Source organism: Pleurodeles waltl, chromosome 6 (assembly GCF_031143425.1).
Source record: "Pleurodeles waltl isolate 20211129_DDA chromosome 6, aPleWal1.hap1.20221129, whole genome shotgun sequence".
NCBI classification, from domain to species: Eukaryota; Metazoa; Chordata; class Amphibia; order Caudata; family Salamandridae; genus Pleurodeles; species Pleurodeles waltl.
Window position 1 is genome coordinate 652945154 of NC_090445.1, and position 27137 is coordinate 652972290.

Consider the following 27137-nt stretch of genomic DNA (forward strand, 5'->3'; position numbering starts at 1 on the left):
GTGTCTGCAGCTTGATTTTTAGACACCCCTTGTACGGGGAGGGGGGTGGGGTGTGAAAGCAACTGGGAGAGAGAGAGCACGTGTGTGTGTGCGTGGGATTCCTCTATCCCTGCCTCACTTCCGGTTTCAAAACTAGCCATTGTACACAATAAATGTATTCAACAAAATGATTTCATTACAAGCTGTGTTGACAATTTGAAACCTTGTGAAGAGACATCTGACTTGGTTCTTGAGTATGTGCTTGTTAACTCTCTCTGCAGTAAAAAATGTTGTACTCTGCATGCTAAGGCTAAACTCCTCCATCCTAAATCACTGACAATTAATATGTGAATCAAGCTTAAGCTATCTTTCTATCTTTTTCAGACAAGGCTCATGTGTTGGTGAACGAGTGACCTTTTTCACAAGTCATCATCTATATCAATGGTGGGTATTTCTGTTTACCAGATGTGTCACAGGGGTGCAGATATCGTTGCCTTCTAATTGGATAAACAAGTTACTTCTTAGCACATAATCCTCATAGGACAGACGGGCTCAACATTCAAAGGGGGTCTCTATGAAGTGTGTCAGAAAGGGGGTTATGAATTCTAAGGGGGTACCACTGTCAGCTCAATAAACCCATTCTGGTTAGATCACAACACAGTTCTAAGGAGATGGAGCTTGGAGCCCACCAAAATGGCCCCTCCCTGTTAGAGTCCCTTGAAGGCATCATGACTGCACGGCCAGTCCAGTATCATGGAGGGCTTGCTGACACCACCATTGACCTGAGGTCATGTGCTGACCACCCAGAGCTTGACCTGAACTGGAAGAGATAGCCATGAGCTTCCTTCTCACCTCTTCTTCCAATGGCACCCTACTCTCTGCTAGGTGGCCGCCTATCCACTATCGTTGTGTGCTTGGACCAGCAGTTCCATTTGGCAGATGGTCCTTCCTTGTCTTTCATCTCTGTGAGGTCGCACGGACTGTGAGAGGCATTTTGGCTGCTGAGAATTTCTGTCAGAGGCTGCGGTCCCTACCACATCGTACCATTTGTCTTTCCACCCAGCTCGTGGAGACTTCCCCAATGGGGCCTGAAGAGGATGTGGGCCTGCTCCTATAGGTGCCTCTGGGCCCTCTTTGCATACATGACCCATCACTTACTGCTACTGTGACACTTGGAGCCAGAGGGAGGAGCTATTGGCTAGGAGTGCCTTACCATCTGGAACTAAGGACACTGTTCCCCCGATTGTTGCCCTTGTGTGCCAGGAGACTCCCCCTGCACCTCTCTTCATCGGATGCTGCTCCAGCCTCAGACCTTGCAGGGGCTGCAGATGCGGGAGGGATGCCTCTTGTGGACCTGTATTGCAGTGCCCTCCCCCCTCGTCAGCACTCCAGGTCATTTGTCTCTGTGATTGGCAAGGTGTGGGCACCCCTGTCCGGATAACTGAGCCTGTCTTTCTATTGGATCTCACAGGAGCGCTACATCATCTATGGACTGTGACATTTGAGTTTGGCATGGATCTTGTCAGGGACCACTGATAAGCTGTATCAGAGTCCATCACCACACTCCATATTCTTTTCAATCTTTCTTGTGGGATACAGCAGCCAAACTCTCCTCCTCTGCTTTTCTGCTGTGGACACTGGGGTAGGTAGGGGCACGGGGTAACAACCAGAATCAAAGTGGACAGGACAGTCTTGCATGTCAACCTGGAAGCAGCCATATTGTCAGCTTCTTTTCTCAGGGGATATTTGATGCTCTGAGGCATCTTTGAAACCCCCCCCCCCCATGCCTTCCACCAACATGGACGATCTTGTCAAGGAAATATCGACCATCGCCTCCACAGTGGATGCAAGGATGACAAATTTCACATCAGAAATTAAATCTATCTGGCAAGAGGTGTCCTCCTTACACACGTTTGCGCAGGTAGATTTTGTATTGGAAGAGGTCGAGCTCACTACAACCATCTACCAGATTAGGGGAGGGATTCTGAATGCTTGCACTGTAAAGGGACAGACCAGTAGGATAAAGTGCAGAAGGAAAACTTCTGAAGTGCAAGAACATTAAGTATGATCTCATGGCGCCTGCACTAATGGTGGTGACAGATTATGAGAATATGAGGAAGATCACAGTCTATCTTTTTTTACATAGATATTCAACATCATTGGAATTGTTAGACTTTGTACTTGTTTTTTTATATGATGTGCTGAGCTAGTTGATATGTCTTGGTAGCGGCTTGTTTAGGCTTCTCAGTTGGCAATGGCTGTTCTGTTCAGTAGTATGCTAACTCTAAATCTCTGGTATTGAATTTTGAAATTTCAAACGCTGTAATTATTAGAACAGATCTTGCATTTCCCTGGCCTCTGTGGAGGCTTAGGGTGTTTACTGATAGACTGACTACTCTGCAGTGACCCTGAACTACACTCATAAGTCAACAGTGGAAGACGCATCTGTCCTGAAAGTGACGCCACTTATAACTACATAACATCCAGTCGATCACAGCATTGCCAACGCGACGAGCGTGCACCTTTCGCTTGTTACTCAGGACTCCGAAGTTACCTTTTCCTCCAGTGATGCCATTCGCTCCTTGAGATGCAGCTGGAGCCTCTCGTTGGACTCAGTCAGTAATCTGTCCACTGTGTCCGAAAGCCGCTTGTTGTGTTCTTCATTCATTTTTTCCCGCTGTCGAGCCTTGCAGAAGAGAGCAATATTTTATTATATTGGCAAAAACCAACCTCTTACGGTTATCATTGACGGGTTCGTGTAACATGGCCTCAGCTGTCCTCGCAGTGACCCGTCTATCGTGAGCTACTTCAGTGAGTCCCAGTAGAGAGTCTCACATTACACAGGGACATGCAAACAGCTATAGAAAGAAACAATGAAAAGACCCCATGAAGGGCGGTGCAAATAGTCCACCGGAGCAGAAAACCTGAATCATCTGTTGCCTCACACACCCCGAAACACTGTCCAAACCAGGAAGCCCTTCTTGGTGTCTTGGGGGCACTCGAGGGCATTATACTAATGCAAAACAAATACCTTAAACTGACACACCAACACAGACAAGTGAGAAGGGCTGCTGCACTTACGGCATCAGTAGTACAAAGAGGTCATAAGGTGAAGAGGAGCAAAACACAAGAAGAATGTGCACTTTGAATCATCATCTGAAGAAGAGAAGTGCTGTTGTTTTTCCCTAATTCAAACACTCAACAACCTTAAAATCAGATACAACAGCAGGAAGTGTGCAGGATCAGTCTCTCACACACACACATCGGGATGTTTTTCCAAGGTGACCAGAATCTGTCTCGAACCTCGAGAGGGAAGGTTGAGTTTTTCCCGACTCACTCAAAACCTCAAAGCAAAAAGTCTCAACAAACAGTAATTGGGCCCTAATTACTCCTCACTGGCTATGACAGAGCCACTGTTCAAAGCTCCACCAAGCTGCAAAACACAGTGGCAGTCACACATTTATCTGGTGCATCTCTCCCCTTCCTCAGTACGCTCCCTCCATAGTCATTGCATCGTTACTGTTCCTCGCTATTGGTACTCAGGAGTCTCCATATAGATATGCAGCGGTTATACAACCTTTTAGGAGTGATAAAAACACACATCACGGGGTTACGTCATAGCTTTACAGCAGTACCAACGGATGCTGAAGAAAGCTTTGCTAAAATGCATCAAACCTTCTTGAAACCTGTTTACTTAAACGCGGTAACACAGACGGAAAGTGTGAGAAAATTTTATTTATGTCCTTTTCCAAAGACGAGCTCAGAGCTTACCCGGCAAATAGCAAGATAGTTGTGTGACATCTTTTACATCCCGTTCTGGAATTGTGTGCTCTATGTGTCTCATTTAAAGGTTGGCGGAGGGGGAGCGCTGCTGCAAATCGGAGGCGCTCCCTTCATGCGAAACATTTGGTTCCCCCATTCTATACAAAGCAGTGTTGACAGGAGCACAGCCTTCCCTGGCTCCCCAGTGTAAGGAAACCTCTGACCCAGTGGTATGGCCGTCAAGGGACCAAAAGGCCATAATAACAATCACAAAGCTCTACTGAGCTGCCCGTGACCACCGTACAGGCAGAAAAAATGTAAAAAAGCACCCAAATGCAGTGGGGAAACACTGACATGGGGGCGTTTTGTTTTTTCTTTTAATAACAAACGCGTGCTTTCGGGGTTTATTTATTGCAATTCAAAAAAGTTTGCTGAGCAGGTGCTTTAATCATACAATCATTTGTCCAAATTTCAGAGCGGTGAAGGCAGCTCAGAGCAAAGTGATACAAATCACCGAGGTGAAAATCTAGCAGGGTGGTGGAGGTCATGACCTCCAATCCATGGTGGACCAGCGGACTAAAGTCTCTGCACACATAGGTAAGTAAGGCAGATACAGCCCTGCAGGCAGTGCAATGAAGAAACACATTATGGACACAAATACTTACAGTTATTTCCGCATTTATATCATATTATTTCACATGGGGAATATTCTGTGGTAGTTCAGCAGGCAAGCAGCGGGATGGAAGGTTACCATTAGGGAGGATTGGGGGAATCTGCAGGGCCGAATTAGAAAGGGTTGTCAGCAGGGCTATCTATCTGTTAGTGTGAAAGTGACATTAGACGTCTCTGTAGTGTGACCACCCAGAAACAGGCTGGTCTACACCATGAAAGCTGCTGTAGAATCATCAAAAGGAGTAATCTGGTGTCCTCTATACTAGTGATACAGAAGGAGTCAGTCACTCTCAGGAATTATAAACACTGTAGTGCGCCTGTGACCTGGAGGGTCAGAGTAAAGGGAGTTGATGTGGTCAATGTGAGTTGCAGTGCAAAGCAACTGCAACAACTATAATTGAAAGAGGAACGGGAAGACGATGTTGAGGCTATAAGTGTAGAGTTGATCAAGGATGAGAGGAGGTTTCTAGAAAAAGTGAATTTTGCTATGAAGAGAGAGGTGCTTGGGTAGCGTATGGGGGATACATGTTTTCTAAATTGAAAATATTTTCTTAATTCACATGTCCTACTTTTTGTGTTTCGGAAAGAGTCTCAATAGCCCTTTTACAAATCAGAAAAAACTTTTCCTGGTTTGGGACCACAAAAGGGCTTTGTATGTCTGGCCCGTGGACCCCTATCCTACCATCTTCAGAAGAATGAAATCTGTTGAGCATGTAGGCCTAGAAGACTCGCATGCATTGTGTCTGGCAGTAGAGATAGTGCAAGCCTTTTGAGGAAGACATTAGAAACTACAACATGCATTATTATTTCTCTGGCACCCAGAGAGCTGAGTGTGCACATGAATGCCTGACGTAATCAGCACTTTGCCCGGAAAAAAAAATACTTTTGGATTACTCTCTGCTGCTCAGGGCACACTATTAGAAAGACAAGGGGCCTTAATGAGAGAATGTGATGTTGGCAGGGCACAACCACTATTACATTTACAGACAGTTGTGTAAGGAAAGGGGGGAGATTTGATCACAGGGCCACAAACAAAGAAAGGTTTGGACTGCTGTGATTATCCCACACTGGCACCCCACTCGAAGAATTGGTTTAGTTGACCAGTTGTTTGGGATCCCCTTTAATGTCAATCAGACTGTCCCTTATTTGCATTAATGAATTCAGAGCCAAACTTGGGGACCCCAATCAGGGGCACTGTCCTCAATGTGCATTTTGCATTAAAAAAACTCAGGGATGGGGCTTTCAGGGATTTTGTCAGGAAACACAGAAAACACTGCACAATATAGGTGGGGATAGTGCACATATTTTACAATTATGGGTTCCGGTACCACCACCACCACCAGTTCTTGCACTGTTTCCCCTGCTAGTTAAGACTCCCACCATCTTGAAATCAGAATGCTGCTACCATCTGAGAAGGCAATACGAGACTAGACACTTTCCAGTAAATTATGTACTAAAGGGAATTTGCTTCTTTTAAATATCTATAGTTGAATGCCATTCTCAAGGTCAAGGAAAACTGACATCCTGAAAGTCCACAGGAAGAAATCAAACGAGGGCAAGAGTAACTGAACTTTGACTGAAACCATGGCTGATGGGGATGGCTGAGAAGCCTGTATCCCACTGAAATATTTTACCTAGCAGCCTAGAAAGTATTCTCTAAAGTTTAAGTACTTGTAGAATATATTCAAATTTTTTAAGTTGGGATTTACAAAACGTCGGACCTCTGGAGGACAGGGACAAGGTGCTCAAGATTACTCAACAAAGTTTCACGTGTTGCGGGCAACTTTTCCAAGTTCATTTTGCTCTGCGCTTTTTGCCACAAGAAACCAAGTAGTACTATTTCACAGCCCGTGCATTTAATTCAAACCGCATAGAGCTAGCACCAAGCGAGGTAGTGCAAACGATAATCACAGATGTTGAAATTACATCAGCGCTTCACTTAGCAAAGCCCCAAACAACTATGCCCAATCCTCAACTGACCCCAAAGGAAAAGGATACTCATAGCCTTATCTTTCATCTCATTTGCAAATCTCAGGGCCCTTGGGATATCCTAAAAAGAGGCAACCTCTTGAAAATGTGCAACCCCATCCCAGGGTTGGAACAATTAAACAGCAAAGAAATCATGTACATAGCCTTTCTACCACTAAGCAAGAGTGGCAAAAACGAATTCACGGAAGTTTGCCTCAGCAGCATGGTGTGAGAAAACAGGGCTGATTGCAGAGGCCCCCTAACGTTTTGCCGACATTTTTCACTTTTTCCCAGCATTTTCCTGACTCGGATGGTGCCCTAGGGACCGCTAACCAGTCCCAGGGCCTGTGCTCTGTATAAAATAAGTAAGCAAATTAGGCTAGTTGTAATTGGCTATGTCAACCTACCTATAAGTCCCTAGTATATGGTAGGGCATGTAGGTTTAGGGACCCCAGTGTAGGTAGTGCACCGATAGGTGCACTGCTGAGGTGCACAGTGTCATTTTAAAGACAGACCTGCCTTGCTTGCTGCTTTTAAATTGAAGTTATGTGCAATTTCGACTTCAGAATTAAAACTACTTCCAAAGTCTTAAACTACCTTATTTTTACATATAAGTCACCTCTAAGGTGGCTGGGTGCCATGTAAATATAAGCAGGGACCTTATGAAATAGTTTTATAAGGCCTGGTCAGGTAAAACAGCCAAATTCATTTTTCCCTCATTGTAGTGAATGGCCTCCATAGGCTAGAATGGTGGAGACTTTATTTAAATTTATAAAGTCCCATTAAGTGTCAGATACTTCAAGTTTGGTTTCAAATTATTTGTTATAATAAATCCCCCAACTTACAATTGTTGGATTTAATATAACTTGTTCAGGTAAAGAGTTTTAAACTCTATCTAAAAAGTTGCCAGCTTCAGCCCTGTAGTGCTTTGCTCTGATTAGCCAGCCTCTGGCAGCCTGGCCAGGCTGCCTTGATGAGGTGTCAATTACCCTGGGCTGAACACAAAGAGATGTGCCTGGGGAAGGAGAACTTACCCCAGCAGATGGAGAAGCAGGAAGGGGGGAGGGCTGCCAAACTGGTCTTCAAAGACAGGGAAGGACATTTTGGAGCAACCTAGCACCCCCCTCACATCCTGCAAACACAGATAATTAGGTGCCCACCAGATTAAATTAGGATAGGGCAGGAGAAGGGTGTGTTTAAGACCACAAGTGGGGGGGGGGAGGGGCTCAGCCAGATGTAACCTCCAAAAATCAGTTTCATCCATGATGGATTTTTGAGGAATGTTGCTCCCTGGGATTGATTTTTGCCACACTTCCTAGGAAGTGGTCATCACAGGGGGAAAGACCCTGCACCTGATTCAAGAACCAGAACCCCCTTGTTTTTCACCCAGGAGCAAGGATAAATATGGCAGAGCTGCACCCACACCTCAGTTCTCTACCAGATCTCAACAAGTAAGAATGTCAGAAGAAGAAAAACTGCCCTGCTGGACCCCTGACCAGCACCTGGACACTGCACTCTAAAGGACTGCACCAGCTGTACACTTGGGCTCCACCACTAAAAGGACTTTGCCTGTCTTCTACTGCTTCAAGAAGGGACTCCCTGTTTGCTACAGGTACAAAAGAGCTGCCCAGAGTCCCCTGCATAAAAGTCCTGCAAGCAGAGCCCAGTTGACCAGCGTCCAGTGGCCATTTGAGGATTCTGACCAGGTGCATTCTGGGAATTGTGGTCCCAACTCCCAAGGAGCAACTGAGAGCTTCTGGAACCTTGGATCAAGTTGAGGGCACGTCAAGGACCCAAAAAGGAACTCTGGGAGAGTATCCAGAAGTTTGGAGAGGTGTGGAGCAACTCCATAAGTTGAAGAGGTGCATTGTGGGAGTTGTAGTCCCAGACCCCAAGAGGCAAACCAGAGCCTCTGAACCCTTGGGTGGTGCTGTGCACTTTCCTGAATCAAAAAACACTTCTGAAAGTAGGTGGGACAGTGTTACCTCATGGGTGGCCTGAACTCTGGACTTTGTTCCTTTCCAGTGTGACCTTTTTTAACCCTTTGATCGCTAGCTGCTTCTATGCGCTAGAAAGCATGAATTCTTTAAAAATTCATAGCTCCGGTTCTCCTTATCTGATTTTAATCGTTTTAGTGTCATTTTGAAGATAAAAATATAATCTATTTTTATAAATTGGTATTTGATTTTTATTTGTTTAATGTTTGAATTATTTACTGTTTTGTGATTTTTAAATGTTTTACACATTTGTCTCCTAAATTAAGCCTTATCACTTGTTGCCAAGCTACCAAGGGTTGAGCTGGGTTTAATTTGTTGAGACCTAACTGGACCTAAGTGGAGGTTAGTGGCCTATTGCTAAATGTAGGTAATTACCTGCCCTTACCAATAACCCATTTTCTAAAACACGGAAAAAGTGCAGCCGATTCTATCAAAATCAGCGACTTTTGAACTTTGGGGTATAGAGCTCGAAGAAAGGTTCAGTGCAAAGTACCCGACATTCCTTATCCTGCATAGCACCACGGGAAACAATGTTGGAATGCAGATACCAATACCCAGGGACGTTACACAGAGATCATTTCTACAACAGGCCAAGGGGGGTACCTCCTCCCTCCCCTTTAGACCAAGTGATTTCACAGTCTCCATTACACAGGAACATCAAGTAATAAGAAATGACAATGTAACAGACCTGCAAAAAGGTAAAGTCTGCTGGAAGAAATTATTCTTTCAAACCTGACACATCAATGCACCCCAAGATAGGTGTGGGGATTCAGGACCACTGATAAATATCTCAAATTCTGGACCACGTCCCAAACAGGCACTGGGCAACACAAAAATAATATCCTGGAATATAGCAGGATCAACCAAAATCTCTCATGATCCAAACCTGGAATCCTTTTTGAGAACCTTTGACATTATCTGCCTTTAAGAAACTTGGCGGGTAATGGAAATTCTGTTAGCAGGATTCCAAGAATTATATAGCCCAGCAATAAAAGCAAAGAGCAAGGGACACCCCAAGGGAGGACTTTCCAATTACATAACGAAAAGTAAATCTTTAACGACAAGGAAAATCGACCGTCTTCCAACCCATATGCTAGCCGTCATTATTGAAAACTGGCTTTTGGACAAAATATCAACTGCAGTCATAATACTAAACATCTATTATCAACCCAGAACCAACCCACAAATTGCAGTTATTAGGTACTACGGAAACCAAACTGCAGTCTCCAATCGCCTCATGCAGGAATGCAGCCTGGCTAATCATAGGCGACTTCAACCTAAACATGGCCCAAATACTAAAGAAGGAGCCTTAGATCAACACCTGGGCATTCAAAAGCAAGTATCATTGATACAGACAAATGCAATCAGCCTCTGGTGAGAGCCTTCGAAGCTTTAGGATTGAGGGCCTTGAACGGTCATTTCCCCACAGCCCAATGAATCCTACGCACATAGCAAGGAGATCAGCGAACACCCTGGATTACACACTTACAACCATGACATTCTTCAAATACTTTCAAGGTTTCAGCATAGAAGTATGAGACGAAAGCTATCTTCACCCGCATATCATGGAAATCGCAAACAACAACCATTATATGGCACAAATGCACAACAGAGGGGCGCAGGATCCAGGTAGCCATCTCTGCCGTATAAAATGGTCTACCCAGTGCATCGGGAAATATAAGGTTTGGAAAGCAAGCTTATTATCCAACCCAGGGACCCAGTCGGACATATTCATGAAGTGGGAATCAATGCTAACTTCACTAAGGAACCAGCTAGCTCCCTTTCAATTGCACAGACTTGTGCCCCCAAGGAATAAAAAACAATGGTTCTCACAATCTCTAAAGCAACAAAGGCAACAGCTCAACAAAGCGGTAAGAGCCCTAAAGAAACAACACATGGACACCAAACAACTCAGTACCTTCCAAGTTTTGAGGAAGAAATACAAGAAGGCACTCTGGGAAGCTAAGCACGCTCACCAAGAGCAAGAATGAATCAAAGTCATTGAGGCATGCAAACAAAGGAACAGCCGCTCCCTTTGGTCTATCATTAACTCACTGGAGGGTGGTGTGACTTGAACCCTAAGCAACACCGTGCCGGAAGCAAAGTGGATAGAGTACATCAAGCTATTCGATTGTCAGGAACTGGAAGAATGCAACTTGAGCTTAAATGACGAGCCAAATCACCTATCCTTCGAAGTACAGAAAATTGAAGGTCACCTTAGCACTGCGGAACCAATGGGGCCCCCGGCCCAAATGTCCTCCCCATGGGGGTCCTAAAACACCATCTGTAATTGTGGTACAACCAATTTACTAATCTGTTTACCTTTTGCAGCACAGAAAATGAAATCCCTGACTCCTGGAGAGCGTTGATAACCCACCCAAATTACAAAAAAGGCCCCTATAGGAACACTGACAGCTAACGTTTGATTGCCCTCCTCGACACTGACGCAAAAATATTCACGGAGTCCCTGCTAGTGGAATTAAAAGACTGGGCTTCTGGAGAGAACCGAATCCCATTGAACCACACAGGTTTCCGTCCTCCATCAAGTACCACTGACAACTTGGTAACACCAGCAATACAGGCGGAAAACTACACAAAAAAGAAAATGGTCTTGTACTCCTGCTTTGTGGACCTCTCCAAAGCTTTTGACTCTGTGAAACTGTACAGGTTATGGCAAAAATGAGCAGATCTCAATATTCAACTAAACTTGCTAAAAGGAATACAGCTCTTATATTCTGACAACTGGGCTAGGGTAAAAGTTGGCTGCAATGGAAGAGTCTCAGCACAAAATCTGAGAGGAAGAGGAATAAAGCAAGGCTGCATCCTAGCCTGATGCTTTTCAATCTATATCTTGCAAACCTGTGTGCACATCTGAACTCTGCCAGTTCCCATCCCCCAAATTAGGTTTCCAACTTCTAAGTGCACTGCTCTATGCAGACGACATCGTCCTCTTGAACCTATCAGGCAAGGGTCTGCAAAAACTGCTTAACAGACTGGATCCGCATTGCAAATCCAACATGTTGCTGGTAAACTCAGAGAAAACTAAGGTAGTCATCTTCGGCAAGCAAATAGTCAAGAAAAAGCAGCGGCTATGTGGAAACCAGCTTGAGGACAGAAGTAATAACTACAAATATTTGGGAATCTGGTAAAAGGAAAGGTGGTCTCACCGCTTACATTTAAACACCCTGAAAGCCAGAGTGGCAGCACAACTAGCAGCCCTTCAAAAACTAGCCACAAATCTGCAAAGTCCTACCTGGAGGACACTCCTCACTGTGATCAGAGCAAAGCTCTTTCCTTCCCTGACATATGGCTTAGAAAGTTATCCTGGCAAGTTTAATTATTTCCTGAACATTGCTCAGAGTAAAGTTTTCAGACTTCTCTTCTGCCTACCACACAGCTCCTCACCAGTGCAAATCAGACTAGAATTCGGGCTACAAGACCAAGCCCTGGTACAGAATGGACCCATCCTTAAATATGCCTCCCTATTAAGACAAGCGCCTCCAAACACACTAAAAGCACTAATCAGGGAAGAATCAGGCCTGAACTTGCAGGTCGAGTCAAATCCTTGGTCTGGCAAAATCACCTTAGCAATCAAGCAACTTCACGTAGAAGAAGTGTGGCGAAAGTCCTTACCGTATAATACCTTTAGGTAGCTAATAAATAAGCAAATCAAACAGCTATTGTGAAGCAAGAACAAAGGCAAACTCAGGTTACGTTCCCACTCATGGATGACTATAAAAACGTATAATCAAAATAAGGCAAGTGGTGAATAGTAGGGACAAATACAACAAATGACTTGCTGACAATGAACTTATCAATTGAACATTGGTAATGTATTTTAATTACAGCAAACTTTTAATGAATTATTGAGGACAATGACACCCTAAGTGATGAATAAACTAAAAATTCTCTACATAGAGTTATATACACATATTTACAACATATTATTTACAGCAATTTGTTCACACCTATACACGTTATTTTAATATATTTTTATCAATCTCCATCAAAAATCTTTTTAAACTGTTGTTAAAAGTATATTGAAACTGTAATCCACATGGAGGAAAGATGGTTGCAAATGTGATTACATCCAATAACCCTACTTTCCCAAAGCACTTATTAACAGAGGGATGTAAACTGTACACAATGTCCAATTATCATTAATTTTTATATGGCAACCTCCTCATGTTAAGGTCGACGCGTTTTGGCCCGTATAAGTATGGGCCTCTTCAGGACTTGTGGAGTGATAAAGACCTATGAATAGTATATCAAAATCAATTAAACTAAGGACTAAATGCAAATTCCGACAAACAAACCCTTCACCAAATCGAAAGTTGTCTATTATGTCACACCACTGTGAATTATTTAAAAAAACACTAAACCTGTCTTCACATAGCAATGGTAATTATCAGCAAAACACTGAGAGTGTTGTGATTCAAAGAATCGAGACCACATCTATAAATAAAAAAACTAATTCTAAACAAAGACTACTTACTTAACAATAAGTCTATTAAAACTAAGGTGTGTTGGTATCATTAACACAGCAAAAAGGTGAGAAGGAAGGATCCAGGATGATATATAAAGGACATATCAAATAATCATTGATATCAGAGTTTAAAGGTGGTGTCAATAATATAAGAATTTCACCTCTGTCGCCTCATAGAAACTGCATATTAAACAGAAAAACAAGAACAAAGTAGTAAAACAACAATCCCAAAAGCATTATCTTAACGTTTTATGCTTGCTGTGCAATGTCTGACAGGGATACTGTCAGAAATAGTCAAAACAGGAACGCTTACTTTTTAATAAGTAATGGCAATCAGATAAGTATCCTCCAGGCCGGCTGTAAATCCCGCGTTCATAATGAAAAGGAAAAAGCGGCACCCGCCATCTTTAAAAAGGGAAGAAAGCTATGCAGCGGCCATCTTTAATGTTGGCATCAGTAAAAGGGGAAGAGAGATCTGTGGTGGCCATCTTTGATATAGGCATTGATGCAAATATGCTACTCGCTACAAAGAGACTTACACTGTGTCACTACTAATACTGTACTTGTCGAACAAAAAATACAGTATGTGGGCCTACTCATCCGCTGTAAAAGAGTTATTGTAAAAGACTGCTGTGAGCTGACGCAAACCTTTTTGAGACAAGACATCAATATGTACATTGCCAGTGATGGCCATCTTACATCGTGGCAAACCAAAGCAACTAAAGAAGGGCACTCCAAGACCTGATCAAAGACCAGGAAAGGCGCAAAGGAGAGAAGGTGAACCTATCTACTCTCACATCAACCATACCCATTTACATAATTAGCAGCATTTTATCATAGCAAAGGGAAAAGTCCACAATCTTAAAATGTATAAGGCACCCACAGCAGAGGCATACATGGGAGAAACACTAAACCAATTCCTGAAAGTAAAGGTGCTGCACGCCAAGCTGGGTATCCTCCCCTCACTGGACATGGTCCCAAAATGGCTCAATCCCTCACAAACCGGGAAATGCAGGCTTTGTGCATTTCATCAGGAAGATTTTCTACACCTTCTATGCATATGCCCTGCACTAGGGCCCTGGTGAAAAAAGTAACTTAAAAACATGTTCAACGCAAACAGCATTCAATCATTCTGACAAGCCATCCTATTTTACCTCAAAAGACTGACACCTCAGCGCATGGCATGTGTAGCAAAATTCATATGAAAAGCAGAACTCCTGTTAAAACACACACCAACAATCACGGAAAGCTGAGAAAGAAATTCAACCCAGGACCAAACAATCATCCTTTAATTACTCTCTCGCTCAGCCCAGACGCAGAATATTATGGGCAGCATGGAGGGCGATCATCACCACTGACGAAACAGCCATCCTTTTAAGTAGGCACCCTACAACTGGGCGAGGGACTGTTGTCTTTACTCACTGTAATATAGAAATCCTGCATGGTGTCTGACTGCAATGATTCTATCAGTTATGCAACAAAGGTATATCTATCTTAAAAAAGCATTGATGGGGATAAGCTAAAGTGGTTCACTTATTAGCAGTGTGATTTTACACATATTTTGCATTAATACAACATGTACATCAAATCTGAGTAAGTGAATAGACTGTTAGGAGTTTATTGATATTAGTCAAATGTATTCAGGAGTCTTCAATTCTTCCTTACATTCCTCCTAGTGGCCATAGTGATTAGGCTACGAACTCTATGCGCTTGATTAATCATGATAGGAATATAACTTCAAGCTCTTTATGATGATTATGAGAGTAAATGTTGTCAGGATTCTGAATATATATTTATCTTCTGAATCGGGCTTCATTTTATGGTGACATTTGTATTATAGGAACAAATGTATGCACTTCACAGCATGTTACAGCTCTGATGATAAATGTTCCTTTTTATTTTAATTTTTTATTTTTTTTAATATTTGAACTATTAACAATATTTTAGAAATGGTAAACTTCAATGTGGCCACAATGGTTCTTTTCATTTATATTGTAATTATTTTTGTTAATCAAACAATAACGTTTTTGTACTTGTACTTGGTACTATTTCACAATATAGATACTCAAAATATCAACTAATAGATATATTGTCAACATAATAACAACCCTAAATATTGTTGCGTTAAGTGTAGGTTTATTATTTCTAACTCCACTTTGATATTTCAGGAGTTGATATTATGGCTTTGATATATCAGTAGGTGTTAGGCCTGTCAGCCTTAGGATGGCAGTCCCCTAAAATGTTTGCCTGCTTGCCACATATTTTTGCTGAATAGTTTTGTCGGGCCTTAGGACTCTGAGCACTTTGCTACTGCTGACCAGTGATAAAGTGAATGTGCTTCTTCCCTGAACATGGTAACATTGGGGTATGCACAATTGGCATATTCAATTGTGAGTCCCTTGTAAAGAGGTATACCATATACCCAGGGCTTGTAAATTAAAATGCTATTAGTGGGTCTGTAGCACTGGTTGTGCCACCCACTGAAGTAGCTCTTTAAACATGTCCCAGGCCTGCCACTGCGGAGTCTGTGTGTGCAAGTTGACTGCCACTTTGACTTTGCATTTAAAAACCCTTGCCAAGTCTCAAACTCCTCTTTTCTTACATACAAGTCACCCCTAAGGTAGGCCCTTGGTAGGCCATTGGGAAGGGTTCTATGTAACTAAAAGGTAGAAAACGTAATTTTATGTTTTACATATTCTGGTAGTGAAAAGCTCCCAAAGTTGTTTTTCACTATTGTGAGGCCTACTCCTCTCATATGTTATCATTGGGAATTCCTTAATACACATTTAAGCTGTAATTCTTGATTAGAAAGGAGTAGCTGTAACATGTTTTGTGTATTTGGAATGGTTATGATATAACCTCCTTATTGGTAACGTCAGATTTTATCTTACTATTTTAGAAATGGCACTTTTATAAAGTGGATATTTCTCTGTTCTTACAGCTCTGTGTGCCTCTCTCCAAATACAAAACTGGGTGGGTGACAGCTACAATTTGTGCATTGCCTCTAGACAGCCACAAACACAGGAAAGTTAGGTGTGTCAGAGTGCTCATCTGCATTCATCAGCATTCTGGCAACTCTTTCTGGGCAGAAATGGTTGGAGGGAATGACACACCCGAACAGGCAGTGCCTGTCCCCACACAAAAGGATGATTGCCCCCTAGTGATTGTCTGGAACCAGGGCTGAGGAAGAAAGGATACTTGTGCACTTGAAAGACCCTTCTTTGAAGTCACCTTCACTTCAAAGTCACATGTGAGTATAAGAAGTACTTGGTCTCTGACCCCACCAAATGAGACACTTCGGGACCAACTACTGAACTTTGCCAGAATAACTGCTGTGTTCATCAAGGACTATCACTCTGCTGGACTGCTTTTCTGCTGGTATGTCTTGCTGCCTGCTGCCCTCTGACTTTGCTGCCTTACACCTTAAAATGATTTCCAAGTGCTTGTTGGCTTGCCTCCTGTATCTACAGACTAAAGTATATAGAAGTCTCTATCCCTGCTCCTGTGTCTCGTTCCCTGGAAGTGGACCCAGATACATGCACCAGTGAAATCGATGAATTTCCTGACTGTTGGTAGCAGCAACCAACGTATTGACCCTGTTGCAAGAGTAATAACAGTGCACCACCCGGCGCATCAGCATCGACACAGCACTGAAAGCAATGCATCACCACCATCGCTGAAGGAAGATCAACACATCCCTTCTACAGCGCAGAGAAATCTGGTGCATCAGCTTTGTAATCAACACATTATGGCTTTGACGCTCGTCTTCAGAAATCAATTCATCAGCATCAGCGCTTGGGAAAAATCAATGCATTCCTCGACTGCGGGAGTGATATTGACGCATCTACCATTGCATCATCCCTGCATCCTCGTGCTTGCGACTAGAATCAAGGTACTCTGTTCCCTGGGCCTGCATGGCTCCTGTACCGGCCCACACTCCTTTATGGTTGGCTTCAACTGTTAACTTTACTCCAGTCAGCGTGATCTCAAGTAACCCCCTAAAGCACTCTTTGCTGCTAAGCACAATAACTCTTTTTATTCTTTAAAAGTTCATACCTCGACTTCTATTTATTGGATGTTTGTTGTTTTAGACTTGATTTATTTATAAAATTATTGTCTATTTTTCTAAACATGTGTGGAGTCTTTTTATGGTGTTTTCATTGTGTTAATATGTGTGTGTTGCACAAATACTTTAAACATTACCCCTTTAGAAAAGCCTGACCGCTGTGTGCCAAGTTACCAGAGGGTGAGCACAGGTTTTCTTTTAGCGCGTATCTGACTTATCCTGACTGGAGTGGTGGTCCCTACTTGGATGGGTTGCACATCAATGCCAATTAGAGACCTTATTGCTAATAGTAGATCTCTATTTTGACCACGATAATGTGGAAAATCATCAATCAAGCTTCACTGGGAGCTAATGTTAAAGGTATCCAGACTAGTTGACCTCTTCTAGACACAGCCTCCATCCTTCACCTACAAGCCAATTTTGATGCCTTAAAAAGTGTCAAATATGCAATATATAACATGAAACTGCAAAAGATATTCAAGTGCCCAGTGATCACATGAAACTCACAGCTAAAGGTTTTATGTTTGTCACATTCAGATCTTTTGCTAACAATCCTCAAGGCTTTAATGGTATCATGATATGAACATTTCAAAGTCTAAAAGTAAAACTTTTGAAAAATTTGGACTAGCTTTATAACCAGTCCGCTGCTAATGATGAAAATGCCCTGGTTCTCCATAGAACTGAGCCTTGTGAACCAACAGCCTGTATCAGATCTCACTCCATCATTAGTCAGCCGGTCAGCCTTTGAGGGTACCTATTCTTTGGTCAAGCACATCACAATCACTGGATTTGTTGTGTGTTTCATATTTAGTCCTCTGAAAATTTTTAGGGGATTTTATTTACCCCCGGACACTAGACATTTTATTCTGGTTTCAATAAAATGGTTTTGGAATGTAATGTGATTGTGGTATTGATGTTCAGAGTAAAAAAAAATGCTGGTGCCTTACAGCATAATCTATATGTTTTTGAAATATTCTCATACTAAAATGCTATATTGACAACCAAGTGTTTGATTTTTTTTCGAAATGTACGTTGAATGAAAAAAGCAAATCTGATTTGAAGAGTTGCCTTTTTATCCTAGTGACCATTTCAAAGCACATGAGCCATCTTCTGAGTTTGCAATAAAAGGAAAACAAACAATTGACAAAGGACTTGGACAATATGATGTGCGAGTCATGAAAAAAACTCACAAAAGTGCGCATATATAGTTGGTTCAGAAATTAGGCACTTAGGGTCAGATGTACAAAGCTTTTTTACATTTGCAAATGGCCGATTAAGAGAATCAGATGGTTCATGAACGCGAAAAGGCATTTTTTTAAATGTACAAAGACCCAATTGTGATTTGATAATTTGTTACCAAATTGCAGTTTGGGTTTGCGATCTGGTATTAGGACAGGGCATATTAAGGGTGCCCCTACCTAATAACGAATCTCAGTGGCATGTCTGAATGTTTTGCACCCGAAAGGCAGTAGCAAAACATTTGCAATTTACCACCACCTTCAAGATGGTGAAAAACATTCACGAAAAGGAAGGAGGCCCCAAGGAAAGTTTAAGGAAAATGGGCTGCATTTAAAAATACAAAAATTGCTTTATTGAAAGCAATCACAGACATGGTTCTCTGCTGACCTCAGCAGGCCACCATCCCTGTGACTTTAGTGATTCCCAATGGGGCACAAACCGAGACCCAACTCATTTATCGTCATGGGATAGGTCTATTTGCGACCCACTGGGAATCGCAAAATGTGTGTTACAGTCATTTGTACATGGGTGTTTGTGATTACCAAATAGCAAATCACAAAAATTCACTATTTGGTCATCTCAAACCATTCCCTAGGTTCATCTGGTCCTTACGAACCTCTGCTGCCAGAGCCCAATTCACTCATGCTCTTTCCTGGTTATCAATTGGGAACCAGGGAAAGGATCAAAAAATATTTTCCCTTTGTGTGGCCTTCCCAGGAAAAGAGGGATTGCTGCATTAGGACTAGCCTTAGCTCAGAGGCCAGAGATCATAACCTCTACTGCAGGGGTGCCCACACCCTGGTGCCACAAGCCAGTTTAAGGTCTAGAAAGCAACATCTGTGTGAATGTATGTGTCTGCGCTAAGGCATGTCTGACCCATAGTGTGAAACTCAACTGGTCCTCATAATATTGGTGAACACTGACAAAGTCAGAAAAATGTCTCGAGTGTCTACATTGCTTTCTTCATTTGCTCTTTGTAAAACTTACCCTAGTATCAAGGAGCACTTGGAGTTAGCTCACTCTACGAGAACCTTACTGGTCCTGAGAGTGTAGATAAACAATGACAATATCAGACAATCACTGTTGGTGTGAGGGCCATGATGCTGTGAGGACTGATCCCCTTAGCATGTTTACGTATTTCAGAGCAAGTGTTTTAGAAAAGTAAAAGAACTGATGCATGAAATTTGAGGAAGCACCAGGGTAGCTTATTACCTCTTGATCTCACCAACTGGATGCCGAGAAGCCTCCTGATGCATCAGGAGTGTGAAGCAGTCCATCTCCACTCACAGGCATTGTAGATATACAATAACAGAGCAGCTGGAAGATGCTCTCATCTCCTGAAGGAAAGTTTTCATATGTACCATAACAGAGTCATCCACCTGTTGATACTCACACTGTCACTTTTGAACTACAACAACAGCAGGAACTTTATTCAGTTTATATGTGGATAAAATCAGATAGGACACCATGGAGTACATCAATGATGACATCACATGTAACATCACCCTTGACATCATGAATGATATCAGTTTTGATGCAAACGGCTGCTTTTATCGCGTCTGTTAACTAAAATTGGATTACAGTTTTCGTTTCATACACTACACCAAGGACCCACTGGGCATGGCTTGTATTTCTGGCGAGCAGCATATTTCCATACTCTGGTGACTTGATCTTTTGGCCAATTCCAGATCCACAGCATTTAAGAAACTTGGATTTCGAAATTTAAGGTGAGATCCTATGACTTGCAGAGTTATGTTTTCTTTCAATTCGCTTCTGGCTCTGAGTCTAAGGCATTCTGGAGTAAGTCTGTTTCTCCAATGACAGGAACTTTGACTGTAACATGCTGTAGGACTAATCATGATGATAGTACTCTGAACAAGTAATTGTGGTTGCATTATGAGCTACTTGGACAGTGAGGGAAACAGTAATGTATTTTGAGTTTGACTCAGTGCTGTAGTACACATTTTGGATGTGGATCAGAAATCAAGTGAATGGTGTCAGTTTGAGGTTTTTTTCTTCTTTTTTTTTTTTTTACAGAAAGGGGATATAACATTTATGTTTTAGTTTGTGTAGTGTGCTGTTGTACAACTAGAAAACCATGAGCAGGCTTCTTGTTGTATTGTGATCTTGTTTACAGGAATTTCAAGATTTAGCATTTCAGACGTCAGTAGCTCACCTGGGGCCAGATGTAGCAAAGGGTTTTACCCATTCTGTGTCTATGGGAAAATGTGTTTGTATATATGGCCCCTAGTCCTGTGTTTAATTATTTCATTATTGCACTTGAGTCATTGAATTTGTACTGGAAAATGTAAATAATTAAATCAAGAATGGCAATACTGCTCACAGTCGCACTTGTGTGAAACCCACCTTTTAACTAACACCACTTTGCACATATCCAGTATCAAACCCATACTTCAAACTTGATATGCGAGACTACAAATACCATTTTGCAAAGTGGTCCTGTTTAAAAAAGCAGGAATGATTAAGGATGACACACACGGCATGAAGTTAAATTTACAGCGACATTTAGCAATTTCTGGAATGGTACATCTGCTGATGTTGCATCAAATGGCTATGTAATGTGAGAATGCGACAAGGGTCAACATTGATCAAGTTTATGCCTTTAAAGCATGTTTCTATCTTGTTGCAATTTTAATATCATACAATGGTCCACGCCTAGCAACGCTGTTAAATGGTTGCATGTAATATAAGTAGTCAAAAGGACGCATAGCTAATGGACAGAAAGTATACTAGGTTAATCATTCAGACTTTTTATCATCATAATGTAGAATTATAGTGCCAATAGCAACATCTGTGGTGGAATCCTCAATTCAAACCAAAGTCAAATTCATTAAAAAAACAATGATTTGAATATTTTGAAATAGGAAAGCTACAATACTCTGGGTCAGTAGTTCCCAACTTGTGGTCCACGAAGCCTTCTCAGGGGGTCCGCAAGAGCCTAGAAAGTTAAACAATATTAACAAATATTGACAAATTAGGTCCCCAGCTTCCAGTAATGACTCAGGCGGGGGTCCTCGGATTCCCATGATGATTCAGTGGGGGTCCCTCGGTTCCATTAATGTTAAAGTGGGGGTCCACAAAAATCAAAAGGTTGGGAACCACTGCTCTGGGTGATTAGTAAGATGCATGCTATTTACTTTGTAAAGAGAGCATCTCTGTAAGCTGAAAAAAGTAGGAAGTTACAGTTTTGCATATTGCTTCTGAATGGGGCCTTTCGGTGAACTATGTCACATTATGCTTTACCACCTAATCAGATGTCATCAAACAAAGAGACGTTCTAGAACTCTTACTGTGGGAGATTGTTGATCATGTAAGATCAGGACAGGCATTTTAATTGATGAACGGTGATGCGCACCATCCATTACCACCCAAAGGAGTGGAACTTTGTGGCGGCTAAGAATGCAGCCAAGCACTGTCTCTTCCCAGCCAGATGGAAGACCTGCCCCACAATATCCATCTTGTGGGACTTTGGGCCAGGGTAATGTTTTTAAACTTTGACAGCTTTACATTTTGTGACGCTAGTGAAGTTAATAGGGTCCAGTAGACAAATGGAAATGGATGATGCATGTATAATTCATGCTTTCTTCACTGCCAATCAAGGCCAATGGCAGATCTGAGTGATATCAGAAGTTGTTCCCACTCAATACAGCCTAACAGGCCCCCTTTGTTAGGTGAGATAGCTAGCTGCACAAGAATGGTAGAATAAGAATCTATAGTATGCCTCATGCCAAGGCGGAAAGGCCTGAGTACAATTTGCAAGGTACAGTTGGTTCCAATCTCTACACATGTTTTTGCTGTTACAACCCTACCAGTATCATGCAAATATGAGTTAGATTCTTCAAATTAGGAAATAACTGCCTGGGCACAGATTTAATGTATGCAATTCATTGAAGTATTCCCTATTCCGAGGGCTTTAAATGCTCCTATTTACCAGCACTGAGCAGGTAGTAAATCAGAGCAGGTCTTCTCTTCATGGCAGGATTGGAGAGAGGAGGGTTTGTAGTGTATGGGGGAAGAGGGAAAAGTTTCTGGGCACTCGTGTAGAAGGGTCTCGGGTGAGATGGAGGCAGGCCTGGCTGTTGCTGGGCAAGTATTAGGGCATTTTACCGACTAGAATATCCAGCTGCTAAAATAAGGTCCAGTGCTGATGCATCTATGAAAGCAGAAACACAGGGTCAGTCGCAATTACACTTGGTGGAATTTGTCACGGGAGTCGTGGCCAAAGTGGGGAATATGTGGTTGTGTGTGCGGAAGGTAATGTTTCCTGATTTTGCTGGCAAAGTTCGTATATTATCCACCTTTAGTTGTGATGTCTTCCAGTGACACCAAGTGCAATCAATCAACACAGCAAGGCTTTGAGGTATGAATTTCTAGCTCATCATATCATATTGCGCAGTTTTAGTCATTTCCAACCAGGACTTCATACTACAATGCAAATATATTTCACAATGAAGGACCTTTCAGTGAAAACATCAACAGCTTGAAAGACACATTCAGACTACAGAATATGCCTATTACATTTTATTATCAATTTATCTGGCACGCAGGCAAGATCTGGAACAACGTGTCCAGAACCACGCCTGCATTGTTCACGCAATCAGAATGACGCTTGCCTGAACTACGCAGGCCTTTTTCTCTGCCTTATTTTGATTTTAGGGGTGGGGATAATTTTTTATTTAGGGGGGTTGCGGGGTTGGGTTTTTAGGGGGGGTTTCGGGGTAATTTTGTATTTAGGGTGGGTGGGGGGGTTGGGTTTTTAGGGGTGGGGGTCAGGGTAATTTTGTATTTGGGGGTCGGGGTAATTTTGTATTTAGGGTGGGTGGGGTGGTTTGGGTTTTTGGGGGTGGGGGTTGGGGTAATTTAGTATTTAAGGTGGGTTATTAGGGGTGGGGTTAGGGGGGTCGGGTAATTTTGTATTTAGGGCGGGTGGGTTTTTGGGGGTCAGGGTAATTTTGTATTCAGGGCAGGTGGGTGGTCGGTTTTTGGGGGGGTTGAGGTAATTTTGTATTCAGGGCAGGTGGGGAGGTCTGGTTTCTAGGGACGGGGGTTGGGGTAATTTTTTATTTGGGGCGGGATATTAGGGGTGGGGAGTCAGGGTGTATTTAGGGTTGGGGGTTTTTAGGGGTGGGGCAGGACAATTTTATGATTGTACGACGGAACGACAACTTTAAAAACAACTACTGCCTTAACAACGAGGTCGGAACACCGACCTCGTTCTTACTACTAATGATTTTACCATGAATGCCTTAACAACGATATTTCGTTGTAAAGGCATTCCTGATAAAAGCATTAGTAATAGGCACCATTCACCCTACATCCCTCTCCCCAAAACCAAAAACGCCCCACCACACCCCAAAACCTAAAACCCCCTGACCCCCACCCCCTCCCCAAAACCAAAAATGCCCCACCCCCCCAACCCCACCCCAAAACCTAAAACCCCCTAACCCCCACCCCCTCCCCAAAACCAAAAACGCCCCACCCCCAACCCACCCCAAAACCTAAAAGCCCCTGACCCCCCACCCCCTCCCCAAAACCATAAACGCCCCACCCCCACCCCAAAACCTAAAACCCCCTAACCCCCACCCCCTCCCCAAAACCAAAAACGCCCCACCCCAAAACCTAAACCCACCACTTACCTTAGTCGACCCCTTCTCACCTGCGTCGTGCTGCTTCGCCAACTCCCTTCTTTGTACCTTAACCACACATGTTCGTTGTTCAGAACATACGTAGTTAAGGCACAAAATAACGGAGTTGTGGTTAAAAAAAGCATTGTTCCGCTTTCGTTAACCACGACTTTCGTAAAAAGAAAGTCGTAAAAAAGGATGTTTCCCCAATTTTATATTTAGGGTGTGTGGTGGGTCAGGTTTTTAGGCACGGGTGGGGGGGTTGGGGTAATTTTGTATTCAGGACAGGAGGGGGGTCAGGTTTTTAGGGGCGGGGTGAGAGGGTCGGGGTAATTTTGTTTTTAGGGGTTAGGTAGTTTTATTTTTGGGGAGTGGGGAGGTTTTAGGGCTCAGGGTGAGTGGGGTACTATCGGGGTAGTTTTTAAAGGTGGGGGGTCGGGGTACTTCTGTTTTTAGGGGAGGGGTGGGGGTTGGGGTACTTTTGTTTTTAGGGGTCGGGTTGTTTTATTTTTGGAGGTGGGGATCAGTTTTAGGGCTCCGGGTGGGTAGGGGGGGTATTGGGGTATTTTTTAAGGGTGGAGGGGTCGGAGTACTTCTGTCTTTAGGGTGGGGGCTGGCATGCAACAACCACGCTTGCAGTTTCCTCACATGCCTTTACTAGGCATGCCTTTACAACGAAAAGTCGTTGTAAAGGCATGTGTGGTAAAGGCATGCGTGGAAACAATGGGGTCATTGTTCCGACCGCGTTGTTCCAGCATGCGTGGTTCCATCATACAACCCTGGCACACTGGTTACAAGTAAATATAACATTTGATTATTTTGCTTTCATGTGATGTGCTTTCTCTTCTGTGATCCGCTGATATGCAAAAATAGGAACGACCTAGTAGGTAAAATGAATCGAAATATATACATAATGCATCAATGTGCCTACAAAATTAAACTGTGTCACTTCAAACATGTATGTGCTCTGCCAGATATCCGTCAGTCCGATAGAACCGCATCTCGTTGATCTGGAGAGCTCAGCAGGCCACAGTAAAACCTTGTATGCTTCTCAGTGTGAAAAGAAATCTAAATTAGAGGCTTCAACAACTGCATTATGACGTTTCCAATATCTATGTAAATATCTCCAACAGTTAGCTGTTGCTGGGGGTCTGCGAGTGGAGGCTGAAGGTCAGGAAGAAATTACACGACAAAATGTGGAAAAAGTAATGAAGGGATACGTTCCTTGATCTCGAGATAAGTTCATGGGCCATGTAAGGTTGCTTGGAACTGAAAGGGTTTGCATTTCGATTTCAGGTTCATTTATCTTCAAACGTATGTTGCAATCTGAGAAATAGTGCCAGAAACAACTTTCTTTATGTGAGTTGAACTCTTGAGGAGAGCAGTGTGACAGCCTTAAAATTTCAATTTTATGTTGGTGTTTGCTCTATCACACATTTGCATCACTCTTCCATGAAAGAATAATGTTTGAGACAGTGTTCATTTTGTGCCAATGGTTGCTGGTAGCAAAGAGTACGATAGAGTAAGCAGCACTTATTTTTCGCCATCAGACTTTGGCCCAGACCAAAAGAGAGAAGGCAAAAAAGGACAAAGAAGGAGGAAAGAAACTTAGGAAACCAGTGACAAAGGCTGGAAGCCAGGGTGGAAACGTGCAAGAGTGAGATAAAGAGACATGAACTGTACGGAGGTTGAAGAATGAGGTATGGGGTGGAGTAAAGACCGGACAGCCTTGATATCCAGCAATCTTCGCATTTTGCTGTGGCTGTAAGGAACAATTGAGTCCTTTCTTTTTTTTTAACAACATAGGCAATGGTTTGGGGCATGTGGGTGTAGGTGTACTGACCAGAGAGTCTGATCAAGTATTACAATTCAGGAAAGGGGCACACCTAAGGAAGCACTTGTGAGGGGTACAAAAAGCATTCGTTAGAATTTGGCAGACTGGGTATTCTGGTAAAACATGGGCAAAAAAAGAGTCGCATTAATGGACCAAGCCAATTACAGGCCAGTATCTCTCAAGTTCTGTGGGCAAAATGTTTGACTGTGTTTTGCTTAACAGGTCGGAAGCTAGGTTGAGAAATTATCAATCCTCACAGATGCTCAAACTGGGTTCAGCAAGAAACTAGGATTGGTCAATCAGGCAATTCGTCTTGATATTACATTGGTTTAATACAGCAAAATAAAGAAATACCCTCTACGTCAGTCATTTATTGACCTAAAATTGGCTTTTGATCTACGTCATAGAAATAAACTATGGCATGGATAAGACAGCTTGGCAACCGACAAGGCACTGCTTCTGGTGGTAAAAGGCCTACCTGTGTTAACTAACATTTTTGGCGCATCAACGCCTCTTCCATCCCATTAGGCATACGTCAAGAGGGAGGAGGGCTATGGTAGCTCTGCTTTTAGTCTCTTCCTTAATGATGATGAAAAATACTTAGATAAAAACAACCTTAACATACCCAAACCATGCAACAAGAGGATACCAATACTCTTCTTTGCAGAGGATGTTGTTGTGCTTATGCAGACAGAACAAACTATGCAAAGAATGCAGGAATTTGAAAACTACAGCAAAAGAAAGATATGATAACTAATTCGGCCAAAATTAAGATTATGATAATAACACCAGATCCTTCCTTGAGAAGGAACTAAACATTAAATGGTTAGGAACTTGAGTGTTCTAGCTTCAGATATCTTGGCATACACTTTAGTCATAAATTAGGCTGACATGCTCACCTACAAAAGGCTGTGATTGTACTAAAATGAAAAACTAAAGCTGTATTGAGACGAATATAAAATTGGGAGTCAACCTAATAGTGTAATAGAATAAGTAGCCAGGCAGAAAACGGTAGCCACAGAAGTCCATGGAGCTGATATATTGAGGATATATTGTTCACTTATGCATGGGCCGTATGTTACAGTACAATTTTGCACGACTAATTCCTATAGCAAGCTAAATAAGGGCCACATGGATCATTTTGAGAAGACATTATTATGGATGTAGCTCATCCAATCAACATATGCATTACGATTAATGACACTGTTTTATCTGCATATTTATTTAGTTATTAATGCCATGCATTATCAATGCCATACCTCTTAAATTTAAAGGGTAACTTATGCATGCATTTTCGTAATGGTGATTGTGTTCTTATTCTTATATTGTTTTTATTGTCATTTTAATTATTTTAACTGTTTTATTGTTATGGCCTAGGCTGCAAATGCTAAAGCAATGCATACATTTAATGTAGCAGATGTCCCATCAACTGGCAATAATGCACTTGTAATGCAGTAGACAAAACGTCCACCACTTTTTGATGGAGTAC

General features: G+C 42.5%; 1 protein-coding gene across 5 annotated transcripts in view; it reads right to left on the reverse strand.

Annotated features, from left to right (window-relative positions):
- Nucleotides 1-27137, reverse strand: part of PPFIA4 (PTPRF interacting protein alpha 4) — a 3105259-nt gene that overhangs the window by 1662995 nt on the left and 1415127 nt on the right. For all 5 annotated transcript variants that reach the window (XM_069239004.1, XM_069239005.1, XM_069239003.1 and 2 more), the window contains one exon: nt 2534-2665. In XM_069239004.1, the coding sequence (XP_069095105.1) occupies nt 2534-2665 (132 nt within the window). The remainder of the gene's footprint in view (nt 1-2533; nt 2666-27137) is intronic.